The sequence below is a fragment of the Podarcis melisellensis genome (genome assembly GCF_964234715.1).
Source record: "Podarcis melisellensis genome assembly, chromosome: 3".
NCBI lineage: Eukaryota > Metazoa > Chordata > Lepidosauria > Squamata > Lacertidae > Podarcis > Podarcis melisellensis.
Genome location: NC_138530.1, coordinates 53,716,125 through 53,744,114, shown reverse-complemented (window position 1 = coordinate 53,744,114; position 27,990 = coordinate 53,716,125). Strand labels below are relative to the sequence as shown.

General features: G+C 41.1%; 1 protein-coding gene across 1 annotated transcript; it reads right to left on the bottom strand.

Annotated features, from left to right (window-relative positions):
• Positions 1–601: 601 nt before the first annotated feature.
• Positions 602–16,155, bottom strand: TMEM242 (transmembrane protein 242). The gene is made up of 4 exons (XM_081905250.1): positions 15,860–16,155; positions 14,206–14,306; positions 11,514–11,651; positions 602–944 (listed from the first exon to the last, which is right to left on the bottom strand). The coding sequence occupies exons 1-4, from the start codon at positions 15,987–15,989 to the stop codon at positions 846–848; spliced, it is 468 nt and encodes a 155-aa protein (XP_081761376.1). The 5' UTR covers positions 15,990–16,155; the 3' UTR covers positions 602–845.
• Between the last annotated feature and the right edge of the window lie 11,835 nt (positions 16,156–27,990).

The window sequence follows — 27,990 nt, the reverse complement described above, 5'->3', positions numbered from 1 at the left end:
GAGTATGAGAAGACAAATGGTCTTGGTATACCACTTCTGACAGAGGCCAGTTCTGTTTCTTCCACAGAATTGTAAAAACAGTCTTTTGCCCACCATCCCCTGAATTGTGCTCCAAAGACCTTAAAGCAGAGATGAGTAACATGTGACCCTCTAGATGTTGCTCCCACCAACTCCAGCCAGCCTGGCTAACAGTAAAAGATGAAAGGAATTGTAGTACGGAACATCTGAAGGAACACAAATTCTCCATCCCTGTCTTAAAGCACGTCAAACATCTACAGGACCTTGTTCATTCTTTTCCTTTGGCTCTTGGTCACCCACTGACTAAAAACAGAAATGAGGTATGCCAGGGAGAAGCATAATATTACATCTTTGTTTTCAGTGGAGGAGTTTTAGCTAGTGATAATCCAGCAGACTAACAACTATTTTAGTGTATTTCACTGATTGTGATTGCCCTTTTTAACACCTTAGAACTTCATTGTATGAGACAGAAAAGCAAGCCTGTACTGTTATCCATCTGCTTGTCTGGTAGCAACAACCTTTTGTCAGTAAACAGTGGCAACCTCTGTATTCAAAACACATTGAGATCACTGCTTCAGACAAATTCTTATCCATATTTTGATCTTTATTTACATTTATTATACCTGTAACCATCATCCAAGTTAACAACTGTGATCAAACAGCACATTTTACTCTTGCTGCACAAACATATGGCTCACTGTGTTCCATACAATTGACTTTGAGTGACGACCTTCTTTCTCCCTATTCCTTGGAATGGACATTTCCTCCATACACTCTACTTCTCTTATGCTTTTTAAAAATTCAGTCAAAGTTCCTTCACGTGCTGCTCATTTGGATTTCAGAATGTCCTCCCATTCAACAGGCAGTGCTGCATTTTTGGGAATAGATGGAAATATTGATTGCATTTTGTTCTGAAATTCATCCATCTACAAGAGAAGAGTAGAGAAATACATTTAACATAGAATCATAGAGTTGGAAGAGACCACAAGGGCCATCGAGTCCAACCCCCTGCCAAGCAGGAAACACCATTAGAGCACCCCTGACATATGGTTGTCAAGCCTCTGCTTAAAGACCTCCAAAGAAGGAGACTCCACCACACTCCTTGGCAGCAAATTCCACTGTTGAACAGCTCTTACTGTCAGGAAGTTCTTCCTAATGTTTAGGTGGAATCCTCTTTCTTGTAGTTTGGATCCATTGCTCCGTGTCCGCTTCTCTGGAGCGGCAGAAAACAACCTTTCTCCCTCCTCTATGTGACATCCTTTTATATATTTGAACATGGCTATCATATCACCCCTTAATCTCCTCTTCTCCAGGCTAAACATGCCCAGCTCCCTTAGCCGTTCCTCATAAGGCATCGTTTCCAGGCCTTTGACCATTTTGGTTGCCCTCCTCTGGACACATTCCAGTTTGTCAGTGTCCTTCTTGAACTGTGGTGCCCAGAACTGGACACAGTACTCCAGGTGAGGTCTGACCAGAGCAGAATACAGTGGCACTATTACTTCCCTTGATCTAGATGCTATACTCCTATTGATGCAGCCCAGAATTGCATTGGCTTTTTTAGCTGCCGCGTCACACTGTTGGCTCATGTCAAGTTTGTGGTCAACCAAGACTCCTAGATCCTTTTCACATGTACTGCTCTCAAGCCAGGTAACATAACCCACATCAAAGTTAGGGACACACTACAACTTTGGCTTAATCAAATAATTGTTTTTTTCTTTGAATAAAATGGGAAGCTCTAAAACACATAATAATATTCTCAGAGATATTTCACAACAGTATTATTAAAAACCTTTCTTCTTTAGAAGAAGAAAATCCTAAGCATGCATACTCTGCTCTTGAGATTCTCACCCTGATAAATGTCAATGCAGATGGACTGCTACAGTAGTCCAGTCTTGGGGCTACCAGAGCATGAAGTACAAGAGCCAAGTCATCTCTGTTCAAGAAGAGTGAGTGGTAGCTGGAAATAGGCACTCCTAGCCACCAATGCTACCTTAGCCTCAGTGGTACTACTGTTGGAATCAGGAGAACACCCAAGCTATGGACCTCTTCCTTTTGGGTGAGCGTAGCCCTATCCAGAACAAGCCATCACACTTGACTTAATATCTTGGCACATATGATTTCTGATGGCAACTTTCTGAATTTTACCTAGCAGAACTTTTATTTTCTTCACATTGCCTGAAAGCGGGGGATGCAGATTATCCTTGGTGAAAATGCACAAATAGCAACCACTGCACTTCAGACTGTCAGTCTTTTCACCTAAAACAGATACCATCCACTCCTGTCATGGCAAATAATCCATAAAAGTCAGATGATCACAGTCTTTTTCTAATCATAGCTAATGATCCTGCATCAGCAGGAAAAAATAACAAAAAGAGCTCTGAAAGCACCTATCATTTCATGTTGCATTTTAAAATGTTTACCACAGACAAGTTGTCACATGAAAAAACAAGACTGCGCTACTGCAAAGTACTTGGGCATCTGTTAAACTAATCTGAATTGGGAGAGGGGAGAGAAAGAGGTTTGTCTATAGACTATAAAGGACCCCACCATCCCCAAAGAAAATCCTTGCTATTTTGTGTACTCTTTCAGATCTTAGTAGGTTCATTTTAACTTAATTTTTATTTATTCAGTTAGTTCAGTTTCCATTTATCTAGAGTTCGGAGAAGATAACAGGGTTGTTGTTGCTTTAAAACACAACAACCCCAAGATAAAATAAAATATTCATTAAAACTAATTTTTTTCCTTGAATTTTTATTAAAACTTGAAAGAACAAAGAAGAAACAGTATATAGAAATAAGCATCAGATATCAAGCATTTTTAAACATAAAAATTGAAAGAAAATAAAGCAGAAAAAAGAAAATGAGAAAACCTTACATCTGCTGAACCCAAATGTAAGACCCTAAAGGGGAAGCTTCACTACTGTTCTTCTGGGAAATGTCAGGCCCAGACATTGCGTAACCTCTAGGACAGGGGTGGGGAACTCCAGAGGCTGCTGAACTTCTTGAAGTCCAACAATATTTGAAGGGCCACAGGTTCCCTCCCCCAGCTCTAGCTGAGCAGTGTTCCCCAATTGCAGTGCAGCCACTGACAATGTGTGTCTATGTTCCTTTGCTGTTTCAGCTTGGCACATGGACTACTGTATTTTAATATTTTGTTGGAAGCCACCCAGAGTGGCTGGGGAAACCCAGCCACATGGGCGGGGTATAAATAAATTATTATTATTATTATTATTATTATTATTATTATTATTATTATTATTATTATTGATATGGTTAGAAGACACAAAGGATACAAGGAAGACAAAGACCAAAGACAACTTTGTAAGCGCATGATACATGTTCATCCAATACACTGGAATGGGCAATGCTGTCTCCTTGCCACCAGCCACCCATAGCTCAATCTGAGACAATCTGTTAACACGAAGAGTAGAAGATGCCTAGCTGATGCAATCTACTCTAAACTATTATGCAAACCTGCTAAATCATGCTAAATCATTGCATATGCATGGAACGTTTCTGGTGGTGGTACATAGGGATTGTTTGTTATATGCATTTGGGGGAAATGAAAAATAAAGTATTGGTTGGTCTAAGCTACCTGGGACTTTATAGATTAAAAAAACAACAACCCAGCACTTTGAATTGTGTCTGGAAAGTAATAGGAAAGCAGTGCGAATGCTGGTGCACTGGCATGACATGCCTTCATTTAATGTTTGTGACACTAAAGAACTGCTTACATTTTATTTCTGTAGTTCAAAGAACCTCACCTCCTTTCAGAGTCCTGACTGGCAGTGAAAACAGATTATGTGCCTTTCGTTTTCTGTACTGCATAAAGATGAGAGAGGGAGCTCTCTGCTGAATTTGGGAGCCCTGGGTTTGAAGAAAGCGTTATGGGGAGATACTGTTTTCTCCGCCCAAATGTCAGATGTGATCACTGTCAGCTATCAGAATATGCAGAAATACTGAGTTAACCTTATGAAAACAGGCTTTCTTAATAGCCAAGGCATTGTTCCAAATAGTCATCAAAACTCCAAAATAGACATAATGGGTCAGCCACGTGTATTTTATACAGTACACATTTCTGCTTCCTTCACATCTGAAGCGTAGTTGGGTTCTTTTTCTTTTAACATTAACAGCAGTGCCAGGGAAGTAGTCCAATCCAACCTCACTACTCTCCGCTGCTTTTAAGCATTTTTTTTGCTGCTTGGGCCACTAACTGATATTGGAGGTGGGCTGGGGGAAAAGCTGTTCTTAAATAATCCTCAAGGATTATTAAAAGAGGATTTGACAAATTAATTGGGGGGAAAGGTCTATCAATGGCTGCTGGGGTTAGGATTTATTATTATTTATTTTAGAGGATTTGTACCTCACTCGTCAGCCAAAAAGGCTCCAGGAGCAGCTGATATACAATCAATTAAAACAACACAGTCCCTGCTGCCAAGCTTACAATCTAAAAGACAGAACATATAATATGGGGGAGGAATGGGGAGGTTAAGAGGAGGAAACTCAGATACCAGTTCCTAAAGTTGAAGGGCAGTTCTTACGATAACCAGCTGCAATAGTATGGTGGCTATATGGAGCTTCCAAGTTCAGGGGAAGTATGCCCCTGTTCCATCTAGTTTGGTCCAAAACTCATTTATCCTAGGAAGCTGCCTTATATGGAGCCAGACTGCTGGTCCATCTTAGTTCAGTGTTCTCTGCTGACTGGAAGCAGCCCTCCAAAGAGCAGGAACACTCTCACAGCGCTACCAGAAGATGCTGGGGACTGAACCAAGAACCTTCTGAAGGCCAAAGAGATGCTCTGCAGCTGAGACATGGCCCTTCCCCTATGAATCAAGTAGGCCTTTCCAAAGCAAATCAAGCTTTAAAAATGGTGCTTACGCACTCATTTTATTCTCCATGGGAGTTGCCATCTAACCTGGCTTTATAGTTACTTGGTGTATTCCTATGACTTATGCATTCCTCTTTATATTTTTGAGTTTGTTTCTCTAATTGTTTAGTTTAATACAAAGTTGAGCAGGACATAAACATTTTGAATACATAAATACATTAAATTAATAGTCTACATTTTAATTAAACATGATGAAAGCTCACAAAGCCAGCTTATTCTTAGCATTTTTAAAGGTTAACATATGTGCAGAGCAAAGAGACTTAGACATTTTGTCACGAAAATTATAAATTATAAGGTCATAGAATTCCTCCCCACGGTATTTTTCTTGGTTCACATCCACCAGCTGTATACATATTAACTACAATTCATTTTTTTAGAGCACAAATATCCTTTATGACTCATCCTTGCTATGAAAAACAAAATAGTTTCTGCTTTCTGAAGTGATAGAAAATTGATTTATGGCGGACACCCTGAACAAAGGGCTTTTATTTCTCAGATGATATAGCTTGTTAATTGCCATGGATCACTTCAAATTCTGAACACTTCCCTCCTCTCTTTTTCTTTCCTTCCCTCTTTTTTTTTCTCTTTTCTAAACAAAAACATTAGCTGGGAGTGGCAAAAAGACAAAGTTATGTTGCCATGGCTGGAAAGTGTTGCAATTGCAGCTTTAATTAAATATAAAGATACACTGCTTATTACCTCTGGCTAAAAATAAATTGCCACAATTCAGCCATTACTGCTGGAAAACTATTACATATTTATGTCAAATCGCTTCTCTGCTGACATAATGTAGCTATTATCATTGTATGGGAACTGAAATTAAAGCTGGAAAAGAGGTTGTCATCATTAGATGCGTTCCTTTAGAATAACTGATTCGTGAGGATACTTGCAATTAGGCAAAAATTATTTGGGGGGGGGGCAGGGAGGACAAGACTTCTGCTCCCATCTGCTGACTCAATACACAAGAACTCTTGTGAGGCGGGAGCGCGCGCGCGCGCACACACACACACACACACACCCCTCTCTGTCTCCTGAATGTTCTCTTTGTGGAACATAATGACTCTGTCTCCATTATTATCAGATGGATATTTCTGGAGAGCAAAGGGCTATACCAGACATAGTTTTAACAGGGCAAATTGGTAGTGTGTCACAAGGAAGAGAATCCAGCCTTTCCAAACAGCAGATACAATCTTGATCCTAGCAATACAGCATTTATTCAGAATGTTGACCTCATAAGTCTTTTTAACATCCAGATCAAGGGATGGGGAAGAAGGGCAGGAACACTTGTATTTTTCCTACTTTCTATGTCAGCAAAAACACCAGTGCTGGCATGGAGAGGCTAAAAGAGAATGAACTAAGAGAAATGATCCAAGGGACTTGGTACACTGCCACCTCATACGTTATGCTGTGATGAATGCAACCTTACAAGCAGGCGTACATGCAGCGAATGCCACAGCCAATGCTTAATACAGTTCCTTAATACATGTACTTGGCTGCTACACGTGGCTGGAAACGTATGTTTGCTGTACACACATGCCACAGTTTTTACAAGTTTAGATGCACACAGAGCAACCTGGAGAAATTTCAGTTGAACTGTGCAGCTCCCTCTCCGATTTACTTATAACAACCTTTAGAAACAGCAGAAGGAGACATTCAAATCAGCTAAAGAAAGCATTGAAAGGAAAACAAAAACAATAAACCAATCGTTGAAAATATAATAAAATATAATCTAATACAGCCTGGCGTGCTCTAGTCCATGGGGTCACAAAGAGTCGGTCACGACTAAACGACTAAACAACAACAATACAGCAGTACTTAAAAAACCCAAACCAATAGGTTTTTATCATAATCTAAAGCAGGGTGGGGTACTGAAAGGCACTGAGTAGACCAGCAGAATTAACTCTCCCAGTATACTTCCTCATGTGAATCATCAGCTGCAGTGACAAAGGCTGCTTCAGTCCCAAAACTGGGGTGGAAGCCATAGTGAAAGAAATCAGTATGTTCTGATTTTGAGCAAGTTATACAAATTCCTGGGTGAAATTGGTTATTATAACATTGACAGGGTAACAGAAGAACAGTGGGATGCAGATATGGTCTCTGCCAACAACAGATGAACTATTGCCATTTTAAAGCAGGTAAGCCTAGTAGCCTTAATCAGCCAGGATGGGCCTAGGACTAGGTGAAGCAAGCAGGGGTGCGGGAGCTGTTTGGAGGGGGCTACTTCATACAGGACTGTACTGGATGAATCCCAAGCTGGAATTAAGATTGCCAGAAGAAATATCAACAACCTCAGATACGCAGATGACACAACCTTGCTGGCAGAAAGTGAAGAGGAATTAAATAACCTTTTAATGAGGATGAAAGAAGAGAGTGCAAAATATGGCCTGAAGCTCAACATCAAAAAAATGAAGATCCTGGCCACTGGACCCATCACCTCATGGCAAATAGAAGGGGAAGAAATGGAGGCAGTGAGAGATTTTACTTTCTTGGGTTTCATGATCACTGCAGATGGTGACAGCAGTCACGAAATTAAAAGACACCTGCGTTTTGGGAGAAAAGCAATGACAAACCTAGACAGCATCTTAAAAAGCAGAGACATCACCTTGCCAACAAGGTCCGTTTAGTTAAAGCCATGGTTTTCCCAGTAGTGATGTATGGAAGTGAGAGCTGGACCATAAAGAAGGCTGGTCACCGAAGAATTGATGCTTTTGAATTATGGTGCTGGAGGAGACTCTTGAGAGTCCCATGGACTGCAAGAAGATCAAATGCATCCATTCTTAAGGAAATTAGCCCTGAGTGCTCACTGGAAGGACAGATCCTGAAGCTGAGGCTCCAATACTTTGGCCACCTCACGAGAAGAGAAGACTCCCTGGAAAAGACCCTGATGTTGGGAAAGATGGAGGGCACAAGGAGAAGGGGACGACAGAGGACAAGATGGTTGGACAGTGTTCTCGAAGCTACCAACATGAGTTTGACCAAACTGCAGGAGGCAGTGGAAGACAGGAGTGCCTGGCGTGCTCTAGTCCATGGGGTCACAAAGAGTCGGACACTAAACAACAACAACTTGATACAGGAAATACCATTCCCCACTGCTTTGCTACTCTAAAATTTCCTCCTCCCAAAGCAGGTTTTCTTTTAAAAAATTACACATAATATATCGTATTTTTCGCTCTATAGGACGCACTTTTTCCCTCCAAAAATTAAGGGGAAATGTGTGTGCGTCCTATGGGGCAAATGCAGGCTCCTTGGCTTCAGCGATAGTAACGCGAAGCCTCCGAAGCGCAGAGGGAGCGCTCCCTCCGCGCTCCGGAGGCTTCGCGTTGCTTTCGCTGAAGCCTGGAGTCTTGCTCTGCCGGCTTCAGCAAAAGGAACCCAAAGCCTGCGAAGCGCAGCGGGAACTCGCGCTGCGCTCCAAAGGCTTCAGGTTCCTTTTGCTGAAGCCGGCAGAGCAAGACTCTCCTGGCTTCAGCAGAGAGGGAGAGCTGCGCAGCGCCCCTTCAGCCAAGCGGGAGGAGAAATGGAAGGGGCTCCGCTTCTCCTGCTGCTTCGCTGAAGGGGCACTGAGCAGAGAGGGGGATAAATTTTTTTTCTTGTTCTCCCCCTCTAAAACAAGGTGCGTCCTATGGTCCGGTGTGTCCTATAGAGCGAAAAATACGGTACAGTAATTTGTAGTCAGTTCCTTAATCTGTTTATGGATGTTAGAAGTGCAAGAGCATTCCCATTAACTTAATACTTTTAAAAGGGAAGTCTGCAAGGAAAAATAATCTATCAAGGGTTAACACTACTAACAGAAAAGAACAGCTAAGATTGTAGTGAGAAATGGCCTTTTAAGAACTTTTAAAGCTTGGCCATTTCCTCTCCTGCCACCAGATGTAGCTGTGCAGCAACAAAGGACTTTCCAGGAAGTCTTCTCCAATTGCATCTTTAGAGGGCACTCTCCTGGGATGCGTTCCTACATCATTATTTTTAATCCTCATTAATCTCTGTTTTACTGTGTCACCTTCTAAAGATTTCCCTTGCTAAAATCAGGATTGCATGTATTAAAGGGTACTTAATGGCAACACACTATTGCTTGGTGTTATTAATATGACCCTGCAGACCCAAAGTTGTGCAAGACAACCATAGCCCCCATTTTAGTTAATGTGCTAGCATGAATTTATCCTCCTTTGCCTCTTCAGTTCAGGCACTGCAAGCTGCTATTGCTACAGCAGTGCATAGATAACTTGAGAGTTATACCCAGACAACTTGACTTACAAATGTTCAATGTGTTGTTTCACATAACCCTTCCCTCAAGAGACTTTGTAAGTTCCCAATAAGACTCCTTGCAAGATGTACTTACAGATGAATATGTCATCAGATTCATCTGGAGATAAGTGTATGCAGTCTCTCTGTTGATGATATTTTCATGGATCATTTTTCAGCCGAGTATTTCATTTACTGTACAGAATTATATGACACTTAAAACAAAAATGCCAAAGTAGTTATCAAAAATACCTAAACTAATAGTTCCTAAGCTTTTCAAAAGCAGAGCAGCTTCTGGGATTTCTTGTGTCTGTTACCACACTTACTGTCCCAACAGATGGCCAGAATTGAAAGCTGACTACTGAAGTCTGGCTTCTTTGGGATCCATGAACCATGATTCACAAAATACAGGAAACTATGGATTGACTGCGGCTTCTTGGCTTGCTTCCTCACTTGTGTCAAGGGTAGAATGAAATACTGGTATGCAAAGCATATGCATATCCTTATTAAGTCATGATTTGATCATGAGAACATGGCTGCAGTAACACTAAGGATGTAACAACACTATCAACCAGTGCTTAGGCCAGAGCAGCTAGTGCACCTGCCTGTTCGACAAAAAGTATGCATTTATTTATTTACTTACATCCTACTTTATAGCTTTGAAAGCAGCTTATGAAAGATTATCAGTCTTGAATCCACAATTGACTTGAGTGCAGAAATATGACATGCATATGGAACAAGGATTATCCCAGCATTTCCTGCTCTTGTCCTTTCCTAGCAGCACACTAGGCATGGGAATGGGGCTGAGCAGCTGGAACGGCTATTTGGTTCCGAGTGCAAATCTCACCTCTTTCCTCTTCTCCATTGATCCCATAGAGTTCACTATACAAAACACAAATGGTGGTGTCTTTGTCACAGCCAATTTCTGTTAAATAAATCAGAATGTGTCTGACTCTAGCAAATCTCTTCAAGCATATCTTTTTCTCTTACTTTTCATATCTGGTTTTTTAAAAATCGTAGTAACGTATTTTTTCACTATGGTAATTGAAGTAATAAAAAGGTATTAATTTTTCAGTAAGAACTCAAAGTAACTTCTGCTTGTAAGACCACCTGCTTATTATCTATTAATATCTTTTGGTGAATCTTCTGTTTGTAAGAAGATAGGGCAACAAGACAGTGTCTGTGTTCAGATGATCATATCTCGGTTTAATAAGCAGAGTTGTGAATGAGATTTGCACCCACAACACACAGCAATTTCACTTCTTCATGTGAGCCACTTGATGAGTTATATTTAACTGAAGACTTCCGCAATTGCTGTCTCATGCCTAGGGAGGAGCTGAGAGAATTATTCATATCTTCTTTATGTGGCCAATGACAATCTGGATCACTGAAGAATTCAGCCTGAAAAGGAGTAGGAGAGGCCTGATTCCTTGAACAACTCCCTAACCTCCTTGCTTCTACCAGGACATCCATCAAGTTTTATTCCTAAAATGAAAATGAAAACTCTACTTCCAATCCATGAACCTTAGTTGTAGGACAGGCTTGTCCAACCTGTCTATTGCAATCTACCGGTCTATTGTGGGCTGCCCCTGGCTGATCATTGTCGATCGCGTAATTTACATAGATTGACGCAAACAAAAAAAGCTCAACAACTCTGGTCTCTCCCCCTATGCAATGGATAGATCACTGCCCGTTTATTTATAGTGGGAGTAGATCGCAGTCTCTTGGAAGTTGGACACCCTTGCTTGTTAATAAGAACACCTTGCTTGTTAATAAGAACACCCTTGTTAATAAGAACACCTGTATGTCTTCCAATTATTTTTCTTTTTTGTCATCATGGATGGAAAACTGTGATACTGACAGGCCAGCATCAGTATCAGGCCAGCTCCTGATTTAGTACCCAATAGCTTATATATTATGCCCAGGGGAGGGGAGGAGGAGAGAGATTAAGAAAGAAAAAATCACCACACATTGGGGAGAGCCCAAGCATTTTGTGTCAATTGTATTTTCAGGTCCTATCCTGCATAAAATACAGTAATATTTACAAAACAAAGTCTCAAGAGTATGCAGCTCTTACGTTGCATGTTCACCCCTTGCTCTCCTTGTCTCTTTAGTTTTCCCTTTTCTCCATTTATTATCTTTGCCTTTCTGTTCCCTCCATTTTGTTCTGTCTGATCTTTAACAAAAAGTAGATTGTAAGATTCTAGGAACTAGAGACTGGCTTTTTCTTTTCTTTTCTTTTTTAAAAAAGTATATTATTATAAAGCACCAGGCTCACACATGATGCAATATAAACAAGCATAAGAAAGTGTATAAGCTTTCGGGAATTTCAAAAGCATAATGATTCATAAAGTAATGCTACTTACACTGTGAACTCCCAAAGCCTTCCAGATGGCAAAACTGATCAGTCCAACTCCACACCAGGCATAAAGTGAACCCCATCCTAAGGCACGTAAGGCAATGGACGAACCACTCTCTGGTAAAGCAGCTGTGGCAACTACACCCTAGAAGAAGGGTTTTTGTTTTAATGAACAGAAATATATCATAGTGAGCCAAGTAAGGTAGGGCAAGTTGCCTTCTGAGAATGTCTTCTTATCACATATGTATATCACTCCTGGTTTTCCAAACATTCAAGTGATTAACAAAAGAATGGTTACTGCAGAGAAGCTTAAAACACTAATTTGGTCTTGCTTTATCCAGGGATACTTATGTTCAAAAATGTCTGAATGTTTGCATACAGATTAAGGCAGGTAAATAATAATAATAATAATAATAATAATAATAATAATAATAATAATAATAATAATTTATTTATACCCTGCCCTCCCCAGCCAGAACTGGGCTCAGGGCAGCTAACACCAATAAAATTACAATAAAACATAACAGGAAAGGGGGGAGGAAGAAAAAAATAGTTAATTTAAATATAGGTTAAAATACAATTTAAAATGCAGCCTCGTTTTAGTAGTAGCCCATAAATCAGAACCATAAGGGGAGGGAAACATAAGGATCAGACTGAGTCCAAACCAAATGCCAGGTGGAACAGCTCTGTCTTGCAGGCCTTGCGGAAAGATGTCAAGTCCCACAGGGCCCTGGTCTCTTGCCACAAAGCGTTCCACCAAATCGGGGCCAGTACTGAAAAGGCCCTGGCCCTAGTTGGGACCAATCTAACCACCTTGCAGCTCAGGACCTCCAAAGTGTTGTTATTTGTGGACCTTAAGGTCCTCCGCGAGGAATACCAGGAGAGGTGGTTTAAACCATCAGTTTCCTTTTAAGGAGCTCTGGCAAACTGCAGTTCCATTAAGAGTGAAAGGGATTTCTAAAATATAATTCAGATGATTTCCATAAGGCTACAATACCCAGAATTTTTTGGCTAGTAGTCACAACAGAGCACTTGAACCAGTACAAAACTACTCTACATTTGTATTTGTAACAAGACATATGGGCCACCATTCACAAATGTATAATCCATGAATGTTTTCGTACTTTCAATTTCTATTTTCAGTAGCTAATCTTCACTGGAACTTTGTGCAACTTTTTAAACAGTCCCAACTTCAAAGAGATAGTGCAGAGGTTCAGCCAGGGAGTGTGACTGAGGTAATACAAACCACCTCACTGGATTGCTGTGCAAGTACTGTATTACGCCCACATTACATTAAACTCCTGCAGGATATTATTATTTATGAAACTTCTCATGAGTCTTTGTATCAGTTGTTAAAAGATATCCACAGCTGGTTTTTGTGTGAAATTTGCTATGTAAAAGAATCCAAACAGAATGTATAAAATAAAGATTCTTTCTACTTCGTATTATGAAAGGATTCAACAGTTTTGAAATGAAAATACATTCAGGGTATTTTTGTAAATGTTGAGCAGAAAAGCCTTGAAAGAGCACTAATGGAAGACTATGAATCTGGGTTTATTGGTTCAAGAGCATTTGTACATGAGGTAAATCCCTCAAGGGTATAAAATATTCGGCTACACTGTGTTATTTACAGACAATTTTTGTCATATGATGTGTGCAAAAGCTATTTATACCTTCAAGACAAGTGATGAACTAATTGCTAGAAACTTCACTAAAGAAGAAAAGATCTCATTGATAAAAAGGGGAAATGTTACTATTTTAAGAGAAGGGATGTTGGTCACATGTTTATTAACTGCTGTTTTTACATTATAGAGTTTCTTTCATTAATTTAGGGCGCTTCTCTGTATTTGAATAACAACAAAATCCTAACAGAATATGTGCTGTGGAAAACAGAACTCCAAGCATCTTGGAAACATTTCACATTTTCAGGGCTTTGTTTTGGACAGAGGTGACAGACCATGGGAAGGAGTAAGTTGGAGAAGAAACAGCTAACTTTATTAACTATATTGATGCTGTTAATCTAAACTACCAATTCTGCAATAACTTTAAGGGAAGTGCTGTTTAGAAATCTGCTCAACTACTGCCTAGGGCATAATGATCCTGTAGTTATAGGGTAATGTTTAACATTAGTCATACTCAGAATGGACCAACTGAAATCAATGGACTTGTAAACATGCATCATATTGGGCTATAAATGCTCAGAACATTGTACAATCAAGTTACTCAGCAAAGCAGGTTTCAAGGAGATGAAAAATAAATGTCTGCAGTGTTTGACTGGTTGAGTCATAGTAAGTTGAGACTGATGGCATGGCAGAGTTAGGATTTCTATGCTGGCAAGCCAGAGAACCAGTTTTAACATTGATTATAAAGGGGGAGACATGAACAGAGATAGCACTTAAATGCCTTTGCTGACTAGAAAACAGCAGTTATTGTAAAGTGCAATAAACAGAGAGCATCTGGAGTCAGTACTGTGCAGCCTCTGCTGCTGCTGTTTTAAATTAAAAACTAAATTTTAAATTTAAAAAACCACATTAGTTTTAACCTACCACAGGCCTAACTGTATTCTGCAGTTATGGCCATGCTATCTTCTTTTAACAATGACTCTATTTTCCAAATTGGTCCTTAAATGAACCTGGCAATAACACCATTACAAGGCTACATTTTTGTCACAATTGCAAAGAAATTTAAAATAATCAAACCTTATTGAACCAGTTTGGGTTTTTCTTTTTAGCCATGGCAAGTGTTGTACCAAAACCTGCTAGAATTCCTGCAGTAGCAACTGTAGTAAGAAAGATTCCACCTGCCAACAAAATGAAAACAAGAGTAAAACAACCAGACCTAGGTCACCTTTGCCTAGGTAAAGGCAAATAAATGAAATACTTAAAAAACCATTTGAACTTAAGGACTATCAATGCTTCCCAAAGGAAGGGAACAGCCATCAAGCTGCCTGGTAAACTACCAAAATAAGATGGGTATCACAGTGGCATCTTAAATTTCTGAATTCTGGAAGTAGTATTAGGTGACTGTCCAAAGTTTGCCCATGGTACAAATTATAAGGATAGAGATATACAGTTGGGAAGAGCCTGGTCCTCTACATCTCACAGTTGTCAAGACAACCTGGCACATTCAAAAGTGCCTCTGGTGCAGATGCTCCACACCACCAGCTCCCTTCTCTGAGAGGACATAATGCAGCATTTTACAGCATTAATTACATCAAGCTGTCACTTGAACATGTGTTGGTATTTGAAGAGGATATGCCACATACAGCAGATGAGTCTCCAGCTCTGGCCTTCTTAAGTCTAAGAGATCCACTCTTCCAAATCCTATAGGGTCCATCACAATAGCTCTAATTTACAGAACCAGATGTTTTGAGTACATCCAATTCCCCACAGTGGACCCAGGTAGTTTATGCTGATATCTCACTAGTTCATACAGCGGGTAGGACCATTCCAGGTCCAGCACAGTTAGCAGGGCAGACATCCCACTTTGAACACTGAGTTGTGAGGGAATACATAACAAAAGCTTGCACACTATTTTTGGTTGGTCCTAACAAAGCTATTGTTCAACTGTGCAGTTTGCAGGCTTTTCGTGTGCCACCTGTCCATGCAAGAAGCTGCCATGTGTGTGTATGTCCATTGACCAAAATTCCTTCACAGAAATCACTTCCAGAAAGAAAATAATGGGCAACTTTGGTGTAGATTAACATATTCAGCCCTTGCACATAAACACACTGTGTAGTATGTACACTTGGGGTACAGGCACTAGACAATGCCATGTGTACACATAGCACACATATGCACAATTTTGATAAATTATACACAGACTCCTCGCTGTTACTTAACAAAGAAGTGTAATTGGTATAGTAATTATTGTAGTTCAAGTATTTATATACCGCTTTTCATCCTAAAAGACGACGGTTCGCATCTCTTACATTTTAGTAGCTCACTGTTACAACTGTGGCAATTTAAATGCTCTGCCCCCCCAAGTTTCATCCAGGAACGTGAACTTTTATACCTCCAAAATACCACATGCAATTCGTGTTTGGGCAGCACAAGTCTGCCTACTACTATTCTCCTCATTGAACCAGACCCTCTCGGATTTTAACCTGGATGCGGTTCAGCTTGGGTTTTAATTTATAGGATTACTTCCAGGAATATGGGGAAGTGAGCATGCACAAAGTGCCTTTACCTCACCACTAACTGAGCAACCACAACCGGTACCATGAAGCACAGACATACACACGGGCTTCAAGCGCCGGAGAGCGCGCGCGCGCGACCCGGGTTCCGGACCCAACTCCCTCCCTCCCGCCTGTTCCGAAACCGGGGGCTCAGGGCGGGCGGCGGGACCGTGGACCTTTTATTAAGAAGAGGCGGCGCTGCGACTCCTCCGTCTGTGCCGCGGCGGGCTGAGGCGGCCCCGCCAGGGCCACGGTGCTCCCCTGGGCCGCATCCCGGCCGGCCTCCTCGGGGCCAGCCTGCCCCATCCTTCCACTCGAGCCCGGCTGAGGGACCCTCTCCCGCTTCGCCGCCACCCGGATGGAGATGCCGCTGGAGGCGGACTCGCTCCTTGTGATGCCGGGATCGGTGGCGGAAGCCAAAGCAAGGCCGGCCCACCAGCCGGGCGGGTGTCTCCTCGCCGGGCGTCTTTTCGGGGACCGGGGCTTACTAGCTCGCTCAGCCCCGGAACCAGTTTCCAGCTGCAGGTTTGCTCGGGAATAAACGCCGTTGGATTCAGCGAGCTTTGCCTCCGAGCAAGCGCGCTGCACGGAAGCAGCTCTACCTCCATCTGGAGGAAGTTTCGTTGGACGCTGCGGAAGTTACTCCCGAGTAAGCGCGCATTGGCTCTGCCTCGGGTCTGAACTTGCCTCGCTCAAAGCTACGGCCTGTGCAAGCAGTAGCCCTTCTTTTCCCGAATACTGTGCTGTATTCTCCTGGCCTCCCTCTTGCACTGTTAATCGATAATAGTTCATTTTTTTTTGCTTTGATAAAAGTTGAGGCGGGTTGTTTTGGGTTTCGTGATGCTTTCCTTCAGAAGTGCCACAGCCAAATCTTCCTAACGAGGAGGAGCTGGAAGCTGTGGTAGTGCAAGGAAAAGAATAGGTATATAGAAAGGAGAATTCTTGGAGGTCAAGATCCAACTTTGGGGCAAGTATTCTTTGGTACTCGTTCCAAGGTATTGTGTGAAAATCAGATGGTGCATCCTGGGGTTGACATTGCTTCTGGCCACCGCTGTTACAGCCAGATAGGCCCACCAAAGGCTATTAAATGGCACTTTCTTGAGGACCCTTCAGACTTCGAGCTGGCCCCTGACTCTTCTGAACTGATTTTTTTTATTGTAACAGTGTGATTTTCACAAGAGCTGTTTAGCAAGATTTGTCAAATTTAAAACTCCTTTGTAGCTGTGCGGTTTTAATATTTGAAAGTACCGTATATTTCTTTACTAGAAGATTTATACTGTATTGCATCTTTTAGAACAAGGAAGCATAAATAAATTATATATAGAAGCAACAGTTTTAAAACATGTCATAAAAAAACAGAACAAAAGACCCATGGCAGGTAATAATAAAATGCTGATCAAAATAAACATGAGAGTATTTTTAAATGACTAAAATTGGACCATGCATACTTTCTGGGGATTCATATTTTATAAGCATAGTGCCGCTATCTTTGGTACCTGCTAGCCAAACCTCTCCTATTGATGGGCTAGAGAGCAGAGCCTCCAAGGCCAATCACAAATCTTGGGCAAGCTAATAAAGGAGCAGGATGAATTTTGGGTAACATGGTTCCAAACAACTTAGGGCTTTAAAGACCAAGATCAGGACCCAGCCAATGTAAATGGTACAGAATAGGTATCATACATTCTGATCATTTAGCTCCTACAAGCATTCTTGCTGAACAACTTTTAAAGGCAGCCCCACTTAGAGCTCATTACAGTAATCTAGTTAGTATATAAACAGAGTATGTGCCTTTAACTAGGGCAGAACAAATCAGCCTGCCTCTTTACAGGAATAGCCTAAGCAAACATTTCCCCCAAGAGTTACATTCCCTTGGAGAAAAGTGGCTGGGGCTTTGCATACCAACAGTGGTTGGGTCCAACAAGCAACAGTAGATGGGGCCAAAACATACACATATACATGACATACATACCTGATTTTCTGTCTCTAACTTTCATACATACACATACTCACCCAGAATACACACCACATTCTCTCATACATACTCTTTAGATATGATAATCAGTATATGAATTGTTTAAATAAATAGAATAGCTTCTATGCTGTACCCTGACAAACTGTCCCTTTCTCCTGTCTAATTCCACTCCCTTCATGACTACAACAAGCTAGCCACCAGAAAAAGTTTTTCCCCCTCTGTGGACAATTATATCAGGCTGCAGAGCTCACTACCCCTGCTTCTCCAGCCTGATCTGCTTCAATACTGACTGGAATCAGACTAAAGCCTCTTCTTTTGTCAGTACAGAAGCTGAGTTCTTCTTCAATGGCACACTTGCAGAGTGCTGAGACCAGATTCAGAGGCCAGGCCAGTGAGATATAACCACTTGAGGTTTTCTCACCATGCTCCTCAATAGCGACAAACCAACCTCTCGAGCTTCACATCTGCGCACCAAGTCTGGATAGGAATTAAAGACAGGCATATGTTATCCATGGCTTTACTTCATTGTAGAAGGCTTTCCCCTGGAAATCTTCCTGAATCAACAACTTTCAGAAGAGTTGTAAGAGTTATTTCCCTGTGCTGGCTTTTCACAGTTGGGGTTAAGCTTCCAAACTGTGATCAAAAGGAGCCCCACGTAAAGCATATTATTCAGTCTAGACTCAAAAGGAAGAATTTAGTACTTAAGTTTTATATACCTAATTTTAATTGGACATTTTATGTATACATCTCTAACTTATTGTTATTCAGCAGGAGCCTTTGGGGTGTGAAGCAGCCTAGAAATTATTGAATTAAAATGTATAAGTAAATAAATTAAGCAGTATTCCTTTCCATCAGCCTTATCTTTTCTTATGCAGAAGCCACCGTGTAAATTTGCCTTTTTTTCAGTGAGCCTATCTTTTGCTTCCCAGAACCTTTCCTGTTTTCCTGGCCTAAAGATTCTAGTAAACGTTTCACTCTGGCATTGATCACTGATTTTATAGCATCATAAATAACACAATGCTTCACTCAACTAAATGATAAGGCCCCTGCACTAATGTGTTGATGACAGATGAGTTCATCCTGTAGCTTTTACATATACATGAAGACCTTACTCATCTTCTCTTGTGGCTGGTGATAATAATGATGATGATGATGATGATGATGATGATGTACACAAGCACAGATAAATCAGGTGATACCCAACATCAGAGTAGACCCATTGAATGGAACACAGGAAGCTACCATACTGAGGCAAACCAGTTGGTGCAGTTCTCCAAGGTTTCAGGCAGGAGTTTATCCCAGTCCTACCTGAAAATGTCACAGATGGAACCTGGAACATTCTGCATGCAAGGCAGATGCTCTTCCACTGAGCTACAACCTTCCACACTTAATTTCATTGATTTTAATGGATCTACTCTTGAGTACGTCTGGTGGCTGATAATCACCGGTTTATAGTTAAGGGAGACATTATATATCAGTTTGCCTAAATGAAGACATTTGTGTGTTTATTACTTCTCCACCCCACACTTCCATGATGCCTCCAAGCATATCACAGAAATACTACGGTCAAGCACTTCACAACGCATCAAACTGTTTAGCTACAATCACATGCCACACAGGGCTGCTTCTGACATAGTATGTTATTGTAAGTGCATCACCGATTGCTATATTAGCAAGCGCCTCTGATAAAGTGACTGATCCTTCCCAAAGCAGAACTCTGATGGCATTGGAAGGCAAATAAATAAATAAACAATTGGTGTAGGTGCCATTATTACAGGCAGCAACCATTTTGTGAGGGGGTTCCGTTCTTGGCCCCCACGCACATTGGCAGAGCACGCATAAGCCCTTTCTGCCCCTATTCTGCCCTCTTCTGGGTCCAAAAGAACCCATACGTTGGTGGTCGCGCATATTATAGGTGGATGCCTATAATATGGTCACCACCTGTAGAACCCAGCACCAGACCCATGCATTGCTTGTCTGAGGCCCAGGGCAAGGGTTCCCAGTCAACTGAGAGCCATGGGGAATTCTTGGCATGACAGTGTAAGATCAGCAGGTCCCTGTGGGGGCCCCGGCCAGCTTAGCCCTCCAAGGTCTGGAGCAAGTGTACCCAGCTTCACACACCCCCATTCAGCATGGGCCAGCTTGTAACTGTGTTACCAGAGTAGACATGGGTAAAGAACCAGCAACATAGTGTGACACAGGGGACTATATCCTGTGTTCATATCTCTGTTGTATGGTCACTTTTTGCTGATAAGTAGATGGTTTGAGGGGGACTGGCTGTAAGCAAGTACAGGCCTACCACCCAAGACCTGTGAGAGAGAAGTGTAATTCTACAGCATAGGCTGTGTGTAGATCACTGATGATAAATTTGGCTTCAGCTGGAAACTTCGAAGTGACAACAAGTGGTGTGCTATGGTTTTCTCTACTAGGTCTGCCCTGTAGTACATTGTTCTTGAGTACTACTGTACTCTGACCTTGTTGACCTGTTTTTTCACTGTGTTGGGTGGGTATTGTAGTTTAAGGAGTGCCTAATAAAAAATATTGTTAGTCTCTGTCCAAAGAGTATGAACAGATGTGTTTGCAATGTAGGGATTGGCTATAGACAATGAATTTTCTGGTGTTCAAGTATGTGTAGCAGTCAGTTGATTTTCTGTGTAAAGTGGTTTTAATTCTATAGCCGTTATATAGTTGTACAGTCATGTCCAGGAAAAGGAGCCTCTTCTGTGGACTGGTCTAGCCTCAGGTTGGTGATGGGTTGCTAAAATTCAGAGAGCTTAAACTAGCAGAGTGCTCTGAGGATCAGAGCTAAAACATCAAATTTCAATCTAATTGTCATCATAAAACATGCTTTAATAACTTCTTTATAGAACCTGCCAAAAGAAGCTGCAGCTCCTACACAGATTCATTACCAGCAGAGTTGTATCGAAATCAGCCAAGGATTGCCAGCTCAAATGCATTTAGGACTGTAGCCATTAGCTATTACATCATATTCTGGAGAAGTGATCTTTCCAGAATGGTAGTGAGGTGCATTGGCTGCACTGTGCTACAAAAGCCTGACAGCTGCTGCTGCCCTTGCTAAACTACTTGTATGGAGAGAGGCTTTTCAATCACTATGGTTGTTAATCCACTTTTTTAAATTAAATGACCTTGATCCTGCAAATTATTCATGTGGGTGGATAACCTTATTGTCAGTCAGTGCCCTGTGCTGCTATTGGACAGTTCGCACAGTTGGTTTGGCTGCTATTCTCCATATAAACATCTTCAGATGTATGTGGGACCACAGTGAAGTGAAGTAGAAACATGTGTCAGCTGGCCGTATGTGGAATTTTTTTGGCAATGTATTCCACAACTGCAGGATAAATTCCCAGAGACCTATCATGCAGGAGTTGGGGGGCCTGCCAAGGAACAGTCTTGCCTTAGTCCTAAAACCAAATATGAACTGCACGTTTTGTTCACAAACCGTTGATTGGCGCCTCTAGTCTATGTTGTTGCCACATAGGTTGCTTTCAGAGGGACTTATTGCATAGAACTTATATACAAATCTCCATATCTGAGCCAAAAGAATTCAGATCCTCTGAATGTGCTTTATTTTCTTATGTTTAAAGCAAATATAAAATTAATTCCTTCAGCTACTTTAGAGAATACAGAATCCAACTTTTCCCCCTAGTAATTATTGGATTGTAATTATTGTTGTTGAGAAAGCATCAAGTTTGTTTGGAGATATATTACTTTGTTTATGTAGATGGCATTGTGTCTAATGAAACGACCCTTGCTGCATGAGTTAATGGTGTGATCTGAATAATGTTATTCTTATTTTCTTGACATAAGATCTCTAGCAGCATTTGGTTTCACGTGAGAAATTTAATTCACAAGGTGCAAGCTAAATCAGATGTTTATATAACACACAGTCTTTTTAATGAGTTTAATAGCCAGCAATGAGTTTAATAGCCAGCAAGTCTTCTGCACTATTGGAATGGCCTGAATTCCCAATATATATGCAAAATTAATGTCCACATAAGGCTCCTTGGCAGGGACTCTCAATAAAAGCAAGGGGCTAAGATAAATGTGAAGCAGATAAATGTGAATCCTCTTTCTAAGGAGGGGTTGCATATAATTTTCTTATTATTTCTGATGCAATTCCTTAAGCCTTGTGCTCTGCAAGATGATATATTACCTCCAATGTATTCACTTGCATGCCTGTCCTTTAGCAAACAGGCACCAGCCTCAACTTGCTGATAAGTCTTTGCTGTATTAGAACTTGGTGGATCCACCCATATCTATTTATTCCTGTTTCATGCTGACCTGAATTGTGGAAATTTATTATAGTGATATGGGCAGGACTACTTTGTTGGTTTTGAGTACATGATGTTGTTCCACTGCAAACTGCCCAAGTGTGAAGACAGATCAACAAACCTATTACAGACTAAGTAAATGGCTATTTATGAGTCATGTGGGAGCGGCTGCTAGGACCACATAACTCCAGTCCTGAAAGATCTACATTGGCTCCCGGTACATTTCCGAGAACAATTCAAAGTGTTGGTGCTGAGCTTTAAAGCCCTAAATGGACTCGGCATTGTATACCTAAAGGAGGGTATCCACCCGCATCATTCAGTCCAGGCACTGAAGTCCAGCTTCAAGGATCTTCTGGCTGGTTCCCACAATGTGAGAAGTGAAGCTACAGCGAACCAGGCAGAAGTTGCATTTGCCTTGTGGAGCGCCCTCCCATCAGACAATTATATGACTTTTTGTAGACATGTAAACTGGAATATAGCTGGCTCTTTTTCTTCTTTCAGGCCATCAGTGTGCCACACATTATTACAATTGGTATGCATGGCCAGGTGGGCTAGTGGAACTGTGTAGGCTTGCTAGTGAATTTACAAGGCTTCCCTTTGGCTGGTATAAAAATACAATGAGCAGAATATAAGAGAACCTCTGCCTTCTGCACATCCAAGCACTTACATCTGGATCTTATTCACCATTGTGTAGAGGTGGAGAATCCGGAATAAGATTCCCCCAATATAATGCTTGGATCCACCTCCTTTGGATCCATCTGTCACTATGGTCCAGCGGCTGCAATGGCAGCATGAAATTGGACTGCCCCAGAAATTAAAGAAACTGAAACTGTATTAATTTACTGGGTGGCACTAAGCCATTACAGCCTGTAACCTCTTGTGCTTTTAACTGTATGCTAAAGAGTTGCTTTAAAGGCCGGTATGGTAAACAAGTCAAACAGACAATTTGCACTCAACTTGATTGTGCAGAAAGAGTCTTCTTGATAAAGGAAGGATGTATTAAATAGTTGCCAGGATAAACTGATGGCTTGTTTTTGCTTACAGAACAGATTTTTTAATTATATAAACATTTTTTCAAAATGGTTTCAAGTACAGGGCGAGTCCTTTAAAAGAGGCCCCGTGGATACAGAGTACACATGTTCCATGGGGCCTCTTTTAAAAGACTCACCCTGTACAGTGGTAGCTCAGGTTAAGTACTTAATTCGTTCCGGAGGTCTGTACTTAACCTGAAACTGTTCTCAACCTGAAGCATCACTTTAGCTAATGGGGCCTCCTGCTGCCGCCACGCCACCAGAGCCCAATTTCTGTTCTCATCCTGAAGCAAAGTTCTTAACCTGAAGCACTATTTCTGGGTTAGCGGAGTCTGTAACCTGAAGCGTATGTAACCCGAGGTACCACTGTACTGTACAAGCAGCTGTCATTTAATAAAACTGGTTAGCAAAGTCACTCCCAAGACCAAGCAAGAAGGTGGAAAAGTTCACAGGCTTATGATAGCCTGATAAAGTATAATATTGCACTTTTATGCCCCAAAGCATATTTATTCTCATATATAAAATATTTGTCTCTCATTCTCAGGTGGTCTGTAGAATAAGAAGAGCTTATATGAAAAATTGCCCCATATCAACCTTCCTCAACTTGATGTCCACTATATGTTGTTGTAGCTTCCAGATCTAATTAATATTTTTTAATCACTTCCATGACATCACCAATCTGAACTAAATCAAAAGATTCTGTGTTGTTGTTGTTGTTTTAAATGCACATTTAAAATAAGGCGCATAAACATTTATGGGTTGAAAACAAGCATATTTTATTTAATCCCTATTAGTTTGTGTGGAGTTAATGTTCCATACAATATGTGTCGTCCCCCATGAAAGTTACAAATTGAAATTGCTGCCTTATATTTCCTCTCACATACTTTCCTCCAGAAATACTGCAGCAATAAAATCAATATAACGAAAATGTGCTACATTAGTATATTAAAAAGAACCGTGACAAACCAAGTGAGAATGATCCCATATTTGCAGAGAGCCATATTGTTTCCAAAAATCACAAAGCAAATTATGCAGTGAATTGCCATCCTTTATTATGATGACACCACTCAGATTATAATTACACTTAAAAAAACAGTTCAGTGGCTGAGTTAGTTTCCATAGCTTCCATGTTTTCCCTTTCTGCCAGCTCCATGCTAAATTACTGTACTGTTCCCCTCTCTCTTCTTCACCCTATAATTCTCAGAGTCCCCAACCTTGAGACCTGATTGTCCATAGTACACAAATACCATACCATATCATACAATACAGATTTCTTGTTATATTTTTATTGTCTTAAACCTCTTGTGTTCTGCAACACAGAGCACACACAGGCACCTGAAGGAGAGAGACATAACCCCCTTTTCCTATGAAAGCTTCCTGAGTAACACCAGCTAGATAAATGGGGCCTAAAGGGAAGGGCAGATTTGAGTTTTTGGAGCAATTGAAATTAGTTTCTCTTGCCTTACAGGTGTCACAGGAATTGATTCCATTCTATAACTCTGTCTATTATTCTATTAAAATGAAATCAAAGCGCCTAAGCATATCTTTCTGTACTCCTGAGAGACAGTGTTCCTCGGTTGATTCTTGATGAACTTCAAAGTGGATAAGAGTGAATAGGAATTTGCTGACTAGGTCAACCATATTATAGCACCAGTCAATAAATTTTATCACCACATAATTTAATAGCAAATAATAGCAATCCTGCCCTATTCTGGCAAGCTTTCCTCAGTACCATTTGACATAAATTGTCGTTCTGAATCACATAAGTGATTCAGTTCCATAGGTTTTTTTTTCCTTTAGCAGATAGGCTCTCCCAGGAATATCTTCAGCTGTTGGAGCTACTTTAGGCCCAGGAATATGACTCAGTGGATGAGAACAGAAGAGATCAGTCATTTTCACACGTTTAATAACAGAGTCTATATAGAATTTCCTTTAAAATAGCTCAAAAACTTCTTTTTATTTTAGATTTTGCAAAAATATCTCCGCAACTTTGAGCAAAACTAAAAAAAATCTCAACAACTTTGGCCCAAAAAACTTTGCCACCCAAACACTAGTTCAAAACTCCAAATGTATCCACTGGCCCAGAAAGGTTGGAGACACCTGCATTATCTAGTAAGTTGCAGTCAGTTTTATTACCCTCCATAATACATATTGAAAGAGAGGACTGAGGTGTAGTTACCATACTTGCCTAAGGCCAACTAGTGAATCTACAGCAGAAGTAGAAATACCTGGTTTACAGCCCAGTCTTTTAACCCTGTAAACTACACAAACCCCATTTGCATTTATGGTGTTTTATAAACATTAAATAACAACAAGAAGAACAATATTTGTGGTTGCATCAAGTTAGGGAAAGCACTGCAAAGTAAATTTCAGGAATGTGATGGAGAGGATTATCACCAAGCTTGTAAGAAAAATACATCTGAGGATGCACTCCTATGCACTGAATCAGTTGACTTATTTTAGCTGTTCAGGAATTTTGTTGGGCAGTTGTTGAGGTCTTCTGTCTTTATTTTTACTGTTTCTACTATTTTTGTTTTGTTTTAATGCTTCTGATTCTTTTATTTTTCAGCAACTCTAAACTCTGAAAAGGTGGCCTAAAAACAAACAGGTATATAAATAGAGAGCCCACCCTAGACACACAGTTAATTGCATTGAAATGGAATTGTATGGGATCAGCTTGTTTGAAATCCTGTATCATGTCCTGTTGAAGCCAGGATAAATAAGCTACAAGTATAGACTGTAAATAATAGTCTTGTGGACAAAAGGAATTAACTGCATTTGCATACCTAATGCTCTTTCTTATTTACAAAATAGCAGCTTGTGGGATGGGGTGGGGGCAGCAATTTGGAGCAGAGCGGTCTAACAACAGAATACTAAATAGCTACAGAGAATTCATTAATACTATTAATATTTGAGTTACCAACACTCTATGGTTGTGGTGCCTCCATGCAGAGCTGTCCGAACATACTGTATGGGGAAGCTGTTTGCTGATCAGAGCTATTTACATGGAAAATCTCCATGGCAACATCAGCAGCCTGCGGAAGTTGTTGCACGGGTGTAGAGTTCCTAAGTACTGGTGTGGAGACTTTCTATGCAGTAATGCTGATACATAGGATACACCTCTTATATACACTACAGAAGTCACATGGAAATTCCTACGTTGTCTGCCAGCAACCACACCACAGGTGTGATAAGAAGCAACCTTTCAATTAGAACTTAAACAGCACATAAGATTTTACTTTAGGCTGGATATCTTATCTTATGGAATTCCCTCATGCTGCAAAACATTTAGTTGGGGGGGGGGGAAGGCTAACTGAATAGGAAGGTACTAATCTAGTACTCAATTTTGCAGGACAGGATGAAAAGGAGGATATTTTACCACCTTCCCTTGCCTGTACAGAATGGAATAGTTGCAAGAAGGGAACTGGGGTCAAAGAACAGGAAACTCTTGGTAAATATCCCCTTAACTTATTTTCATACCCATTCTGGGATGTTTTAGGTTGCTAGGGGCTTTTCCTGCTTTGCAGCTGGGGAAGAGGGAATTAATAAGGATTGGAGAAAGCTCTTTTCCTCTGATCCTATTAAATCCCCTCCCTGCAAGCCAGGCAGCAGCAGCACCTGGCATCACTGGGTGACCCTGGCAGGGTCCACGGCTGCTTATGCCTGCTATGAGTCTCCCACTTGGCCCCTTTCCAGGGCCTGGGTTTATGAAGTGGCAGTAGCAGACAGCTAGGAAGCCACTGTTTCAAATAACACGCAGTGCCCCCATAGTGATGCTATGTCTGGGCATTACAGTGGTACCTTGGTTCTCTGGAAGTCTATTACAAAACCAAAGCGTTCCAAAACCAAGGCACATTTCCCCATAGAAAGTAATGCAAAATGGATTAATCCGTTCCATACTTTTAAAAACAACACCTAAAACAGTAGGTTAAGATGAATTTTACTATCTAACGAGACCATTGATCCATAAAATGAAAGCAATAATCAATGTACCGTACTATAAAATAAATAAAGCAGTATTGTAGATGATAAAAATTAACCCCCCCCCTTACCTGCACTGAAAATAGTCATTGTTTGGGTGGGGGGGGGCTTTTAGCCATTTCCGCAGTCATACAATCAGTCAATCAATCAATCAATCAATCAATCAGTAGCTGAACTGGGATCCACACACTCACAAAAACAAATTAATTGAAAAACCCTCAAAACAAAAAACGCAAAATAAATAGCAAAAACAAAAGCACCAAATATAAGCTCCAAATATGACCTTAGAACACTGCAATCGGAAAAGGAAGGCTTGAATTAGAATGGGGGACACAAATTAGCAGCACAACAGGAAACACAGGGGGACTCAAAATGGTGCATGTTCGGCTTCCAGAAATAAGTGCAAAAACCAGAACACCTACTTCTGGTTTTGCAGCATTCGGGTTCCAAGTTGTTTGTGAACTAAGCTGTTCAAAAACCAAGGTACCACTGTATAGGTAATTACTGAGATGGGTGCCTTGCAGCCACCCAGCACAGTAGTGCATCTGCTTGTGGTAAGCCTAGGGCAGGAGGAGGAAGGAGGAAGACTCCATCAGAAAGCACTTTTCTTATAGCATCCTGGATTAGAAGGGTGATTAGGGCCAGAATATATACACCTCATGGCATACATTAATTTCCTGCCCCATGCCCTCCCACATACCCTGAAGATGCACTGCACTGCTTGGGTTCAAAGCTAGAGAAGCAGATTCCTCCAGGGGGCTGTTGAGACCATAGGTTTATTGCATGCACTATAAATAGGACTGGACTTAGGTCCGGCCAGAGGCATTTTAGCACCTGAGGTGGACTCCAAAATGGTGCCATGCTCCCCACCAAAGAATATCTACATCAGGAACAAGGTGGGGAGAGAAAGATTGACATCGGGATCTGCTGTCCTAGTGGATTCTGCCACCTGAGAGCGTCACCTCACCTTGCCTCTTGTGTGGGCTGGTCCCAATTGGACTGCTTACTGAACTGCTGATTATTGGGATAAA

Coding starts and splice junctions, on each gene's coding strand:
- TMEM242 (XM_081905250.1), bottom strand. CDS start 15,989: ATGGGGCAGGCTGGCCCCGAGGAGGCCGGCCGGGATGCGGCCCAGGGG. Junction 14,307..15,859: donor CCGCCTCTTCTTAATAAAAG/GTCCACGGTCCC, acceptor TTTTGTTGGCAG/GTGGAATCTTTCTTACTACA. Junction 11,652..14,205: donor ACCCAAACTGGTTCAATAAG/GTTTGATTATTT, acceptor CCCTTCTTCTAG/GGTGTAGTTGCCACAGCTGC.